The 16,447-nt window shown below is 47.4% G+C and overlaps 1 protein-coding gene across 2 annotated transcripts in view; it reads right to left on the reverse strand.

The window, feature by feature from the left end:
- Window positions 1-1,844: 1,844 nt before the first annotated feature.
- Window positions 1,845-16,447, reverse strand: part of ZCCHC4 (zinc finger CCHC-type containing 4) — a 32,277-nt gene continuing 17,674 nt past the window's right edge. The window contains exons 10-13 of one of the 2 annotated variants that reach the window (XM_066573219.1): window positions 16,099-16,174; window positions 7,489-7,540; window positions 4,126-4,270; window positions 1,845-2,081 (exon numbers count right to left, since the gene is read on the reverse strand). In XM_066573219.1, coding sequence (XP_066429316.1) covers window positions 1,961-2,081; window positions 4,126-4,270; window positions 7,489-7,540; window positions 16,099-16,174 — 394 coding nt within the window. In that variant the 3' untranslated portion in view covers window positions 1,845-1,960. Of the gene's footprint in view, window positions 2,082-4,125; window positions 4,271-7,488; window positions 7,541-16,098; window positions 16,175-16,447 lie in introns of those variants that run through there. The other variant, XR_010785808.1, reaches the window with a different exon arrangement.

The raw sequence follows: 16,447 nt of genomic DNA on the forward strand, positions 1-16,447 counted from the left end.
TGTGAACCAACATAAGTTACGCTACAGTTCAAAAGTTTTCAATCACTAAGGACACTTTTACATGGAATGATTGTTGGTCAGATTGGAACGTGCGAAATTGAATGATAATCATTGAGTGTAAATACGGCCAACGATTCAACAACCAACGATAATTAATTTGCGTATCATTTGCCGTTCATTTTATGCAGACTTAATCATCCCATGTAAACAGGCAGTCGCTCCACTTCCATTCAGCGAGTGATTATTGCTCCTGTGTGAAAGCAGAGGAGTGATAATCTTTGGGATGACTGACAGGTGCTTAAGTGCTCAACAGTCGACTGTGTTTTTGTTAGAAGATTACTACACTGTTGTTTTCAATTAAAGTAAATCCTAAATTGATCATAAAAGCAGTCCAGACATTGTTGGGGCATCCTCATATACTGCAGTTTTCACTCTGAACTCTATCCCTAATCATAGTTTGACACTTCTTGTTCTGTGAAGAAAACTTTTCAGCAGACATCTCATCATCATCACAGGCAGAATTAGAATGAAAGGCAACACATATATAAATAGATAACACTGGATCCACCATTTACAATATGTGATAATCACAGCTCACCTACTCCCCACCCCCCTGCACAATGACGTCTGCACAAGTCTCAGAGCATGTTGAGAAAACTTTTCAACAAAAGTCAGTGGTTCAGGTATTGTCTATTGCCTCCTATGGTCCATAAGGATTCTGTAAAGTATATATCGCAATGTTGTTAACGCGACCCTTTGGTTTCAGGACAAAATTCTGTCCCAGGCTTGGAGGAGGTATATAACATGTAGTTGTTGTTCTCTGCCTTCCCTCCAATCCACCAATTCAAGGTCCCGGTTTTGGCCATCAAAATGGCCAACAAAATCTTCAAACCATCTAATCCCCCGTAGAGCATTGGTAGTGTTAGAATACCAATACACTATATCTGCTTCCTAATTGACCAGAGCTGCTCAGTGGCCAATCAGAGCAGTGCATGGTGTGGTTTAGATAGTCAGAAATTTGCTGCAGCCATCTTGGACGTCTAAAAAATGAGGCCCATAGTCAACAAATTGGAGTGGCAACAGAGAAGAACAACTGCAGCCAATATACCACCCCTCTGTCTCTATTGTCCTGGGGGAAGAAATTTGTTCCAAAACCTGTGGGTCGTTTTAACTGCAGCTCAGGCGAGATGGATGCCCAAATAGTCATGTACACACAAGACAGTAAAAAAAATCTACAAAATCAGAAGATAAAAACAGATTAGTAAAAGAACATAGGTGATACATGCAAGGCCTCGTTCACACATTGAATATTTGGTCAGTATTCTATCAGGATTTATAAACTGAAGTACAGGTGAAACAGAATGGATAAATGTATAGATCTCTTCTCCCTGTTGCAGATAGTCCTGATTTTGGTTCATCTCCATCTTACCTATTGAATAAATGTGCATGTTGAGTGTGGAACATAGCAAGACTTTCATCCATGCCAACCTGTCACTGCTCAGTCATGCCGGTAAGTATGGCATGCAAGACACTGAGGCCTTGGATTGGCTACAGTGGTGATGTGCTGCCACGTATTGCTGGCAGTTTGTAAAAACAGACTGGAAGAAGACTGATGTAGCATCCGCGCTGGATCGGCTGGCGCTTGAAGAATTATTTTTTTTTTTTTACGACATTTGTCATTTTTTAAAAAAGCACCCAGAAAACCCTTTAAAAACACATCCCTTACATAGTACATACATATGTATGTACTAACAAGATACAATGTAGGGTGTATTGATCTGATGGTCAAGTTTACGTTGGTCGTCTACATAAGTAGCCTAATTGAATTTTTAGATCACAGGAAAGAAATTGCTTTGGTTGGTTTATTAGTTACAAAGATGTGACAAAATACAAGATAACATGGTGCAACACAGAGGAACAAGACAGTAGAACGTTCTACACAACTGCAGTTGGTTTGAGGTTATGTCGCTTTCTTCTTTTTCTTCTGTCTCTTCTGTTTCTTTTTATTCTTCCAACCAACTGGAAGATGTGAAGCTTTCTTTCCGCTTCTTTTTAGATTTCCTTTGCTCTGATTTTGCTTTCTGAAGGGAGAAGCACAGAGTTTTATTAGACATTTTCTCTATATAATATACCTTCCCGGTGTCGTACAAATATGAAATTTGGCACAAGCATTCTTTAGGTCCTAAATAGGTAAAATAAAAGGGTCACAACTCGATTATTTAATGCTAAGGGCTAAAGTATTGGCACCCCTGTGTAATGTACCTAATCTAAGTCTCATGAAATCTAATTATCATGAAATTTTGCACAAGCATTCTTAAGGTCCTAAATAGGAAAAGTAAAAGAATCACAACTCGATTATTCAATGCTAATTGCAAAAATAAGTGCACCCCTCCTGGTGGCATATTACCCTTTTCAGCCTTCAGCAGCCGTGTGCACTACACACTACAGTTAAGCAGACATGTACTACACACTACACTTAAGCAGCACGGGGTTAGGGTTTAGGCTTAGGTATAGGGTTAGGTTTAGGGTTAGTGTTTAGGGTTAGGGTTGGGGTTAGTGTTTAGGGTTAGGTTTAGGGTTGGGGTTAGGGTTAGGTAACCCTAACCCTAAACCTAACCCCGTGCTGCTTAAGTGTAGTGCACGTCTGCTTAACTGTAGTGTGTAGTGCACACGGCTGCTAAGGGCAATCCGCGTGCACGCTGTGTAGTCACGTGGTGCCGATTCCAGCCAGCTGATTGGCTGAATACGCCGCGCCAGAGAACTGCGGCTGAAAAGGGAAATATGCCTCCTGGTGTTGTACAAGTGTGAAATTTGGCATAACAATTTACCTCACCTCTATGTGTATATACTGAGATCAACTGACCGCTGTGAGTCTCCAAGAAAAAATGTAATTTAAAAAAAAAAATCAAAAAAAAAATCAAAAAGTCAAATGTACTCCAAAATTGTACCAATAGAAACTACAAGACACCCCTCAAAAATGAGCCCTCGCACAACTATGTCAACAAAGAATAGAAAAGTTATGGCTGTCAGAGGATGGCAGCAAAGAATAGAATATCTAGAAAAGAAAAAAAAATTTAATAGTACAGCCAAAAATAAAAAAAACTGTATAAATTTAGTATTGTAGTAATCATACTGACCCACAGAATAAAGTTATCATATCATTTTTGCTGCAGTGAATACAGTGAAAAAACAAGATGGCAGAATTGCGATCCCCCCAATTTCACTCCACTTAGAATTTCAGTACATTATATGGTACATTAAATATTACCATTAGCAACTCGTCCCGCAAAAAAACAAGCACTCATACAGCGATGTTGATGGATCAATAAAAGAGTTATGATTTTTTAAAAGTGGGGAGAATAAAATGAAAATGAAAAAAAAAAGGAAAGGAAAAAAGGACCATGTCCTTAAGGGGTTAAACATTTTTTAAAAATAAATTTTGGTGGTATTTTGTTTTCATTTTCGATGTCACAATGTCTATATCATAAAAGAATCCTAAAATTCTGCCATTTTCACACTGACCACTAAGTCTAATAATACGCTGACACTTCCTGTCCTGTAGAGAAACCTTTTCAGCATTCATCTCATTATCTGCACAGCCAGAATAACAATGGAAGGTAAATGGGGTGTGGCTTATCACTACGCATGCTTTTACCTTCCCCATTTCAGAGGCTCCAGTAGTAATAGTGCCACCGCTCAGTAGCCCCAAAATAATAGTGCCACCTCTCAGTGGCCCCAATAGTAATTGTACCCCTTCTCAATAGGTTCAGTAATAGCAATGCCTCCTTTAATGCTCTTTCTTTGTGCCCTCTCCACCCTGAACCTTTGACTGAGCAGCAACCATGTCATCAGACGCTATATCATACTGTGAAGCTCTAGTCAATATGGGACGCCGCTGCAGCACTCACAGAAGTGATTTACCAGCTGGGTGGAAACCCAACCTTCACTGCCCTGGCAATCGTCCTACAGAAACACAGCTGAATTTACCCAGGAAGCCATCTAGTAGATGGGAGCCAAAACTAGCAGGAAGGTGGGCTGCCAGTTGTGTACCTCTGCTCTGAACAATAGAGTGATGACATCTACAATGTTTATAAAATACAGTTGGGCGACGGTGTCATAACTTACTTCTCGTGGCCCCCGGTGGTAAAACGGCGAGGACAGCTGCTGCGCTTATGATCTTGGTCTCCACACCGAAAACAGCCTTCCACATTACTACCGCAGGAATGGTGCTCCAGAGCACAACGGTTACAAGAGGAGCAATGAGTCCATGCTGTGAAATAAAGCCCTGGGCAAGTAAGTAGATGCTCAATTATGTTTATTGTGTTACAGTTCATACAATTAATGGGCCTGGGTGAAAATGTAGATGCCATGCTATTTTTGTTTAATTAAGCCTTAGTTACATTCCAAGGCTACCCGGTCCATACCCTACCCTAAAAGAGAGAATACTGCATCTCTGTCCAGGTATATAGATATGCTGTGCTCTGAAATGTGTCATATAGTGAAAGGAATTATAGGATACTACAACATAGTGCCTATCAGAGGGCGCCAGACAGACTATGACCGATTGTTCCAGCTCATCTGCCAAGATACTGCTCCTCTCTTGAGTCACCAAGTGTGATCCTTTATACAGCAGTCATGATGACTACACATGGACCTTATTGCCTGCTGAGGAGTGACGCAATCAGAGTGATTCTTCAATATTCCGGAGAGAGAACAAAGTTACAATTTAGAACGGGAGTTCAGATCATATTTAGGGCTTAGTCACACAGGCTTTTTCCATGTCCGTGTATCTGACGGCCTTTACACGGACCCATTATATTCAATATGGCTTTAAAACCAACTTGATACATTTCCTATTCTGATCCGTTCTCACAAAAGAGAATAGTTCATGCAATGTGAAGATATTCATGACAATTCGGACACCGCGAGGGGCAGTGTGCTGGCCGGTGTTTGTGTCCCATTTTGTACTTCATATAATGCCCGCACATATATGTAAACTTCACTGAGGTATTCCATGTATGTGAAATGGGTTCACTGCACCTGTACGGTTATGGTCAGGCATTCGCAAGCACATTCACGTTGTCTATATCTACTTGGACAAATTCTTTGCGTAAATTTGGGCTAGCGTACAGTATCCTAAATAGTACACATACATACACACACTTTGCCTTCCCAGCATCCAAGTATTTACTGCCTATTCGGGGTTTCCATAGAAGCTTTATCCACAAGCATGCAGGTAAATGATTTGGGAGACAATATGCCCAAATCAAACTTGATCAATATTTCATAAAATTGCCTGGTTTTTTTTTTTTGCAGTTTCAATGAGCAGGGCCTTAAAAAAAGCAGATCAGAACCAAAAGTGCACAGTCCTCATCTAAGTGCTTCTACCTTTCCATTAGGCTGGATTCACACGAACGTATATCGGCTCGGTTTTCACGCCGAGCCGATATACGTCATCCTCATCTGTAGGGGGGGAGGCTGGAAGAGCCAGGAGCAGGAACTGAGCTCCCGCCCCCTCTCTGCCTCCTCTACACTATTTGCAATGGGGCGAGGCGGGATGGGGGCGGGTCTAATTCGTGGAACTTAGCCCCACCCCCGTCCCACCTCCTTTCATTGCAAATAGTGCAGAGGGGCGGAGAGGGGGTGGGAGCTCAGTTCCTGCTCCTGGCTCTTCCATCCTCCCCCCCCCCCCCTGCAGATGAGGACGACGTATATCGGCTCGGCGTAAAAACCCAGCCGATATACGTTCGCGTGAATGCAGCCTTACAGTGATCAGTGAGGGGTCTCAGCACCCAGACCATCACCACTAAAAATTGAGACTACTGTATAGCATGTTACACATCTTATGAAACTAAAGTTGTTCCTTAACCCTTTCCAATCCAATTTATATCCTGGTTTTCCTAGGGGGCTTACTCTTTTTTCTGCCATTATACAATGGCGCTATATGCTGGCTAAAGCCAGCACTGCATGAGGTGACACGTTGGATAGGCTCCGACAGCAGAGAGGCTGGCAATATACAGTAAGAGAACCCCGATGGACGTCTTCCAATATCGGAGCTGTACAGCCTTAAATCATAATGTCTTCAGAGGTCAGACAGTGGATTGGAATGGGTTAAGTTTCTTGTGACTAAACAAATGCTTAGAAAGGGTGTTCTAGGATAGGTTGTCAATATCTGATTGGAAGGGGTCTAATTTCCAACGGTGCTGGCTGTTCGCAGTAACCATATTGCACCAGAACTCCATACATTGTGCAATGGCCGTAAATGGTACTGCATGCTTATTATCAGTCTGCCTAACAGCAATCTGATGATGAGGGGACATCTACTAAGTATTCTATGTCAAAATATTGGCATAGATAAATGACAATTTTTGCAATTTGTCTGTACCACAAACTGGCGTAAATTATGCCAGAAATGTATGCCTGGCGCACAGAGGAGCTGGGGATGCGCGGAACACATGAGGCCTGCACCCCTCATGTATTCTGTGCACAAGAGACCTGCACCCCTCATGTATTCTGTGCACAGTGGTCAAGTTGGGGGTCGTCTCTCCTTAAGGAGAGCACCTATAAAGTATGTGGAGACAGCTAGGGGGTGGGTGGCTTGGGGGATGACATTGTCTTTCCCCAAGGAGAACACCCAGAAGGGGTGTGAGAAGACAGAGAGGTGAGGGAGGAGACCTATATGACCATGCAAGCTCCTCTGGGTAATTTATGCAAATAAGGAAGATGGAACAATACCTCTGCAGCGCCACCTATTGGATGGCAGCATTCCTTCAAATCAATGTACAACTTTTTAACAAGTCTATAAAACAAAGATTGGAAATAGGAAACCAAGCCAGAAATCCATCCACAGACAGCTGTTTGGGGGTGTTTGCCCCTCATCAGTGTGCAGTAGGTTTCTAGCTTGGCTGATGAGAGGCCTGTGATGCGGGTGCACCGTACGCTGAGGGAAATGCCGAGCTTAGAAAATTTCCGTAATGTTTTCACCTGGTTGTGTAAGGATGAAAAGAATTATAAGCCCTTGCTTTATACAGTAGGTTTCCTACCACTGGCTTTGGTGTAAAAAAAACCGCATCAACTCTTTAATAATTCATGCAATATCCTCATATATTAATTGACAAGAAGCTTCATTTCCGGAGTTCTGGCTGGATACAACAAGGTGCAGCAGCTGCGTATTCTAAGAAAGTAATATAGCCAAATAACTGCAAATGACATAGCAAACACTTACTTATATGTGCTAGGGGTGCGCCTAATTATTTTAATACTGTAGCTGTGCAATCTTATGATAATTTTAGGTTTTCTATCCACCTGGAATTATTTGCATATGGTTCATCGGGCCTAACGCCAGGTTCCACCCAATCTCTTCAGCTCTTCATGACAGCATGAAGTATTACAAGGAAGCAGATCTTAATAAAGAGTACAAGCCACAGAACAATACTCAGGTACTGGTCACTTATACTGCTGTACTTTATATGGCAGACTGATACTTACATGGCTTCACACATTTATTACATGGAGGACAGTGTTTCCATGCTCTGCCGTCCTATAAGGAAATAAGAACATCTTATATTCAGAATTATATAGTTCCCCTCAACAAACTCTAAGGAAAAATATAAAGGGGCTGCGTCAGGAATAAAAATTATCTCCTATTGGGGTCTGACCACTGGATCCCTGCTAATCCCTAGGTCCTTTTATAAATTAAGCGGCGGTCAACCATGCACACAAGCGCTCCACTGATTTTAACCCTTTGCAATTCAATTTTGGATTCAGGGTTTTCAAGGGGGTTTTCTCTTTCTGCCATTATACAATGGTGCCACCTGCTGGCTAGAGCAATGTGTCCTCCTTTCTCCTCACTACACCCCCACAGTGAGAAGTGTAGTGTCGCTCTATTCATTTTCAATGGGACTGTTGAGTATAAGCGCTTAGAAATTTCCATCAGCCCCACTAAAATTAATGGAGTAGTAGCCACACGTGTGACATCTGTGGGTGAAAGAAGTGACCCTGCAGTGATGAGAAGAGGGGGACACAGAATCCCTGTTGTCAGGATCGGTGGGGGCCTCAGGGTTGGGCTGGGTGATAAAAGTTGATTTTGGTACAACCTCTTTAACACATTTAGAGTAGAGATGAGCGAACGTGTTCGTCCGAACTTGATATCCGTGCGGATATTAGGGTGTTCGGGATGTTCGTTATTCGTAACGAACACCATGCGGTGTTCGGGTTACTTTCACTTCCTTCCCTGAGACTTTAGCGCGCTTTTCTGGCCAATTGAAAGACAGGGAAGGCATTACAACTTCCCCCTGCGTCGTTCAAGCCCTATACCACCCCCCTGCAGTGAGTGGCTGGGGAGATCAGGTGTCCGCCTAATATAAAAGTCGGCCCCTCCCGCGGCTCGCCTCAGATGCCTTGTGAGTTAGATGAGGGACAGTGCTGTTTGTACCGGAGCTGCTGTAGGGAAAGAATTGGTAGTTAGTGTAGGCTTCAAGACCCCCAAAGGTCCTTATTAGGGCCACTGATAGCTGTGTGTTGGCTGCTGTTAGCAGTGGCAATTTTTTTTTCTTCTCAAAATCGCCTCTGCAGAGCGTTGCACCCGGCATTAGGGACAGAAGTGCTGCATAGGCAGGGAGAGTGTTAGGAGTGAGTGTAGCCTTCAAGAACCTCAACGGTCCTTTCTAGGGCCATATTTAACCGTGTGCAGTACTGTGCTGGCTGCTGTTAGCTGTGCTGCATATTTTTTTTCTTCTCAAAATCGCCTCTGCAGAGCATTGCACCCTCCATTGATACTACAGGGAAAGAATTGTGTAGGCAGGGCCACAACACAGTTATTATTCATTGAATATACGCAGTGCGGCCTTTTGCTTGTAAAACAAGTGAAAAAAATTCTATTTGACCTGCCTCTGTCCGTCCTAAGGGCTGTGGACACGTGTCGGCTGCGTGTGCAACGTTTAAAAATCAGACGCACCCAGCTACGTTTTACTCCTGGCTTCGCCATTTGCTTTCCTTAATTTGGAAAAAAATACCTGCTCTGCCAGAGTTATAATAACTCTGCTACCCTCAAGTTCTGTGACACATTAGCAGGGCCACAGCACAGTTATTAAACTTAGATTATTCATTCACTAGAGGCAGTGGGGCCTTTCGTTTTCAAAAAAGGGAAAAAATTATATTTGGCCTGCAGTCTTGCGCCAATTTATTTCCTGCCTGTGAAATCAAATCACTGGTAATACAGCATGCTGAGGGGTAGGGGTAGGCCTAGAGGACGTGGACGCGGCCGAGGACGCGGAGGGCCAAGTCAGGGTGTGGGCACAGGCCAAACTCCTGATCCAGGTGTATCGCAGCCGACTGCGGCGCGATTAGTAGAGAGGCACGTTTCTGGCGTCCCGACAGTCATCGCACAATTCATGGGTCCACGTGGGAGACGGTTATTAGAAAATGAGCAGTGTGAGCAGGTCCTGTCCTGGATGGCAGAAAGTGCTTCGAGCAACCTATCGTCCAACCGCAGTTCTGCGCCGTCCACTGCTGCAAATCAGAATCCTTTGTCTGCTGCTCCTCCTTCCTCCCAGCCTCCTCACTCCACTACAATGACACCTGCTCAGCTGCGTGAAGACTCCCAGGAACTGTTCTCTGGCCCCTGCTCAGATTGGGCAGCAGTGGTTCCTCTCCCACCAGAGGAGTTTATCGTCACTGATGCCCAACCATTGCAAAGCTCCCGGGGTCCGGGGGATGAGGCTGGGGACTTCGGCAAACTGTCTCAAGAACTTTCTGTGGGTGAGCAGGACGATGACGATGAGACACAGTTGTCTTGCAGTCAGGTAGTAGTGAGGGCAGTAAGTGCGAGGGAGGAGCGCACAGAGGATTCTGAGGAAGAGCAGCAGGACGATGAGGTGACTGACCCCACCTGGTTTGCAACGCCTACTCAGGACAGGTCTTCAGAGGGGGAGGCAGGGGCAGCAGCAGGGCAGGTTGCAAGAGGCAGTGCGGTGTCCAGGGGTAGAGGCAGGGCCAGACCGAATAATCCACCAACTGTTTCCCAAAGCGCACCCTCGCGCCATGCCACCCTGCAGAGGCCGAGGTGCTCTAAGGTCTGGCAGTTTTTCACAGAGACGCCTGACGACCGACGAACAGTGGTGTGCAACCTTTGTCGCGCAAAGCTCAGCCGAGGAGCCAACACCAACAGCCTCAGCACCACCAGCATGCGCAGACATATGATGGCCAAGCACCCCACAAGGTGGGACGAAGGCCGTTCACCACCTCCGGTTTGCACCGCTGCCTCTCCCCCTGTGCCCCAACCTGACACTGCTATCCAACCCCCCTCTCAGGACACAGGCACTACCGCCTCATGGCCTGCACCCACACCCTCACCTCCGCTGTCCTCGGCCCCATCCACCAGTGTAGTTCAGCGCACCGTCCAGCCGTCGCTTGCGCAACTGTTGGAGCGCAAGCGCAAGTACGCCGCCACGCACCCGCACGCTCAAGCGTTAACCGTCCGCATAGCAAAGTTCATCAGCCTTGAGATGCTGCCGTATAGGGTTGTGGAAACGGAGTCCTTCAAAAGTATCATGGAGGCGGCGGCCCCGCGCTACTCAGTTCCCAGTCGCCACTACTTTTCCCGATGTGCCGTCCCAGCCCTGCACGACCACATCTCCCGCAACATTGTACGCGCCCTCACCAACGCGATTACTGCCACGGTCCACTTAACAACGGACCCGTGGACAAGCACAGGCGGGCAGGGCCACTACATCTCCCTGACGGCACATTGGGTGAATTTAGTGGAGGCTGGGACAGAGTCAGAGCCTGGGACCGCTCACGTCCTACCCACCCCCAGAATTGCGGGCACCAGCTCGGTGGTTGTATCTGCGGAGGTGTATGCTTCCTCCACTAAAGCACCCTCCTCCTCCTCCTCTGTCTCGCAATCAAGATGTGTTAGCAGCAGCATGTCGCCAGCAGTCGGTGTCGCGCGGTGTGGCAGCACAGCGGTGGGCAAGCGTCAGCAGGCCGTGCTGAAACTACTCAGCTTAGGCGATAAGAGGCACACGGCCCACGAACTGCTGCAGGGTCTGACACAGCAGACCGACCGCTGGCTTGCGCCGCTGAGCCTCCAACCGGGCATGGTCGTGTGTGACAACGGCCGTAACCTGGTGGCGGCTCTGCAGCTCGGCAGCCTCACGCACGTGCCATGCCTGGCCCATGTCTTTAATTTGGTGGTTCAGCGCTTTCTGAAAAGCTACCCACGCTTGTCAGACCTGCTCGTAAAGGCGCGCCGGCTCTGCGCACATTTCCGCAAGTCCCACACGGACGCTGCCACCCTGCGCACCCTGCAACATCACTTTAAGCTGCCAGTGCACCGACTGCTGTGCGACGTGCCCACACGGTGGAACTCTACGCTCCACATGTTGGCCAGGCTCTATGAACAGCGTAGAGCTATAGTCGAATACCAACTCCAACATGGGCGGCGCAGTGGGAGTCAGCCTCCTCAATTCCTTTCAGAAGAGTGGGCCTGGTTGGCAGACATCTGCCATGTCCTTGGTAATTTTGAGCAGTCTACCTAGGTGGTGAGCGGCGATGCTACAATCATTAGCGTCACCATTCCTCTGCTATGCATCTTGAGAAATTCCCTGCAAAGCATAAAGGCAGCTGCTTTGCGCTCGGAAACGGAGGCGGGGGAAGACAGTATGCCGCTGGATAGTCAGGGCACCCTCCTGTCTATTTCTCAGCGCGTACAGGAGGAGGAGGAGGAGCATGAGGAGGATGAGGAGGAGGGGGAAGAGACAGCTTGGCCCGCTGCTGACGGTACACCGGCTGATTGCCTGTCATCCTTTCAGCGTGTATGGCCTGAGGAGGAGGAGGAGGATCCTGAAAGTGATCTTCCTAGTGAAGACAGCCATGTGTTGTGTACTGGTACCCTGGCACACATGGCTGACTTCATGTTAGGATGCCTTTCTCGTGACCCTCGCGTTGCACGCATTCTGGCCACAACGGATTACTGGGTGTACACACTGCTCGACCCACGCTATAAGGAGAACCTGCCCACTCTCATTCCCGAAGAGGAAAGGGGTTCGAGAGTGTTGCTATACCACAGGACCCTTGCAGACAAGCTGATGGTAAAATTCCCAGCTGACAGCGCTAGTGGCAGAAGGCGCAGTACCGAGGGCAAGGTAGCAGGGGATGTGCGTAGATCGAGCAGCATGTACATCCCAGGCAGTGCAACAGTCTTTAAGGGCCTGGCCAGCTTTATGGCTCCCCACCAAGACTGTGTCACCGCTCCCCAGTCAAGGCTGAGTCGGCGGGAGCACTGTAAAAGGATGGTGAGGGAGTACGTAGCCGATCGCACGACCGTCCTCCGTGACGCCTCTGCCACCTACAACTACTGGGTGTCGAAGCTGGACACATGGCCTGAACTAGCGCTGTATGCCCTGGAGGTGCTTGCTTGTCCTGCGGCTAGCGTCTTGTCGGAGAGGGTGTTTAGTGCGGCTGGGGGAATCATCACAGATAAGCGTACCCGCCTGTCAACCGACAGTGCCGACAGGCTAACACTCATCAAGATGAACAAAGGCTGGATTTCGCCAGACTTCTCTTCTCCACCAGCGGACAGCAGCGATACGTAAGCAATACGTAGGCTGCACCCGCGGATGGAAGCTACGTTCTCTCTCACCATCCAAAACGGGGACATTTCTGCTTCATCAATCTGTGTCTAATATTCCTCCTCCTCCTCCTCCTGCTCCTCCTGCTCCTCCTCCTGACACCTCACGTAATCACGCTGAACGGGCAATTTTTCTTAGGGCCACAAGGCTCACTCAAATAATTTTTCTAAACAATTTTTAAAAGTTTCAATGCGCTTAAAAGCGTTGGAACTGTGACTTGAACCAATTTTTCGTTACACTGGGCTGCCTCCAGGCCTACTTACCACTTAAAGGGGTTGTCCCGCGCCGAAACGGGTTTTGTTTTTTTTTAAACCCCCCCCCCCGTTCGGCGCGAGACAACCCCGATGCAGGGGTTAAAAAAACCACCCGCACAGCGCTTACCTGAATCCCGGCGGTCCGGCGTCTTCATACTCACCTGCTGAAGATGGCCGCTGGGATCCTCTGTCTTCATGGACCGCAGGGCTTCTGTGCGGTCCATTGCCGATTCCAGCCTCCTGATTGGCTGGAATCGGCACGTGACGGGGCGGAGCTACACGGAGCTACACGGAGCCCCATTCAGAAAAGAAGAAGACGCGGACTGCGCAAGCGCGGCTAATTTGGCCATCGGAGGGCGAAAATTAGTCGGCACCATGGAGACGAGGACGCCAGCAACGGAGCAGGTGAGTATAAAACTTTTTATAACTTCTGTATGGCTCATAATTAATGCACAATGTACATTACAAAGTGCATTATTATGGCCATGCAGAAGTGTATAGACCCACTTGCTGCCTCGGGACAACCCCTTTAAGCCACATTAACCAAAGCGATTAATGGGTTTCACCTGCCCTCTTGGCTGGCCATGGCCAATTTTTGGGATGTACATTAGTACTGTTGATACAGCAATTTTTGTGGGCCCTCGCCTACAGTGTAATCAAATAAATTTTTAGCCCACCTGCATTAAGCACGACATTACTACCTCAGCTGTGTTGGGCAATGCAATGGGATATTTCTATGTACCGCCGGTGGCTTCCTGGCACCCACCTATGCTGTCGGTCCACAGGGAGTTGTAAATGCATCTGTGTCCACTTCTAAAGAACCCCAGTCAGACTGGGGCATGCAGTGTGGGCCGAAGCCCACCTGTATTATGCACGACATTACTACCTCAGCTGTGTTGGGCAATGCAATGGGATATTTTTGTGTACCGCCGGTGGGTTCCAGGGAGCCACCCATGCTGTAGGTGCACACGGAGTGTAACCTACATGTGTCCACTTGTAAAGAACCCCAGTCTGACTGGGGCATGCAGTGTGGGCCGAAGCCCACCTGTATTACGCACGACATTACTACCTCAGCTGTGTTGGGCAATGCAATGGGATATTTTTGTGTACCGCCGGTGGGTTCCAGGGAGCCACCCATGCTGTAGGTGCACACGGAGTGTAACCTACATGTGTCCACTTGTAAAGAACCCCAGTCTGACTGGGGCATGCAGTGTGGGCCGAAGCCCACCTGTATTACGCACGACATTACTACCTCAGCTGTGTTGGGCAATGCAATGGGATATTTCTATGTACCGCCGGTGGCTTCCTGGCACCCACCCATGCTGTGGGTCCACAGGGAGTTTAACCTACATGTGTCCACTTGTAAAGAACCCCAGTCTGACTGGGGCATGCAGTGTGGGCCGAAGCCCACCTGCATTAAGCACGACATTACTACCTCAGCTGTGTTGGGCAATGCAATGGGATATTTTTGTGTACCGCCGGTGGGTTCCAGGGAGCCACCCATGCTGTCGGTCTAAAGGGACTTCACAATAGGGAGTTGTACCTGCCTGTGTCTATGAATTAAAAAGCCCGGTCTAACTGGGGCATGCAGACACCTTGACAGAATGAATAGTGTGTGGCACATAGGTTCCCCATTGCTATGCCCACGTGTGCCGCTCCTGATGGCGGTGGCACAGGATTCTATTTCTCATTGCTTCTGTACAGCATTGTGGGCTATCGCCCCGCCCCTTTTAAAGAGGGTCGCTGCCTAGCCGTGCCAACCCTGTGCAGTGTGTGCCTGCGGTCCCTCGTCATGGCAGACGCACTTCTAAATAGACATGAGTGTGGTGTGGCATGAGGGCAGCTGAAGGCTGCGCAGGGACACTTTGGTGTGCGCTGTGGGGGGGAGGGGGGGCGGTTGGGCAGCATGTAACCCAGTAGAAGTGGCAGTGGAGTGTCATGCAGGCGGTGATTGTGCTTTGTTGGAGGTAGTGTGGTGCTTAGCAAAGGTATGCCATGCTAATGATGGCTTTTCAGAAGTAAAAGTTGTTGGGAGGGGGGGGGGGGGGGCCCTACTCTTGCCGGTATTCTGGCTTAATAGTGGGACCTGTGAACTTGAGATGCAGCCCAACATGTAGCCCCTCGCCTGCCCTATCCGTTGCTGTGTCGTTCCCATCAGTTTCTTGAATTGCCCAGATTTTCACACATGAAAACCTTAGCGAGCATCGGCGAAATACAAAAATGTTCTGGTCACCCATTGACTTCAATGGGGTTCGTTATTCGAAACGAACCCTCGAACATCGCGGGAAGTTCGTTTCGAATTACGAACACCCGAACATTTTGGTGTTCGCTCATCTCTAATTTAGAGTCATGTTAAACTTTGTTATATCTGTACATGTATAGAATCATGTTTCACGCTGGAGAACAAAGGAGCTGAATGCAGATAGGAGCCCTCCGGCTATTAACTGCTTTCAGCTAAGGCTTAATAGTTTATGGAAAATGATCGCTCAAAGCTGTCACTCAAACTGTCGTTTGAGTGATCTTTGAGCCATCATCGGCTTGTGTAAATGGGCCTTAAGGGTAATAAGGGTAAGAACAGTGACATTCATGAATTCTGTAAAGCAGTGTAATACTGAGTGAGTCGTATATCTGCAAATTTCATCCACTTTTCTGCAGCTGTATTCTGCTGCTGATTTTCTGTCCACAAATCTGTGCAAACAAAATCGCAAGCATACAAGCCACATATGAACAAGCTCTAAGGGGGCGCTCATACGTAGCCGATTTGCTGCAGATTTTGGCGCAGATATCGGAGCAGATTTGCAGCAGATTTCACCTTTTCAATTTGAGAGCGAAATCTGCTGCAGATCTGCACCAAACTCCGTGAATCCTGCCCCCACCATGTGAAATCCCCATGGATGTGCGACGTTTTCATGGCAAAACAGCCTCACATTGCTTCGACGTGTAGGGTCCCTCCAGCGCGGCTGTGACAGCCACAACAGAGGATCACAGAGATTCTCCAACAGTTTTTTCAATGGGGCTAGCGGTGCTGCCGCTGGCCCCCTTCGAAACAATGGGCGTTGTGGGAGCACGCAGAAAGATGGAACATGCAAAATTTGTTTCTCCATCGCATCGCAGTGCCATGCAGGGAAAAAAAAAGCTCATGTGTATGACCCTACTCAAAAGACGTTGGCCTTAAGAAGGAGAAATATAATTAGAAGACCACAAATTATTACCTTGGAGGTACAAGACATGCAGATTTCACAATGTTTATTCTCAGAGGACACGTATCTCCTACACACCGAGCAGAACCTAGGTTGTCAAATAACAGGTAAAATTAATTTCTAACAAGTGTGTATATATATATATATATATATATATATATATATATATCTATAAGAGATATTTATACATATTTTGTCATTATATATATGGAAACACCATACAAAATGCTTGGGAGTTCAATCATTAGCACTGAGCTGCCCTTTTTACCCCTACTTGGCTGAGAGCTTTCCCACCAAATTTGTATTTACTTCAGCTCTTGCCCTGCTCTAGGTGGTTTTGGGAGCTAACTGGTAAAAGGAG

This window comes from Eleutherodactylus coqui, chromosome 7 (genome assembly GCF_035609145.1).
Source record: "Eleutherodactylus coqui strain aEleCoq1 chromosome 7, aEleCoq1.hap1, whole genome shotgun sequence".
In the NCBI taxonomy this organism is placed as follows: domain Eukaryota; kingdom Metazoa; phylum Chordata; class Amphibia; order Anura; family Eleutherodactylidae; genus Eleutherodactylus; species Eleutherodactylus coqui.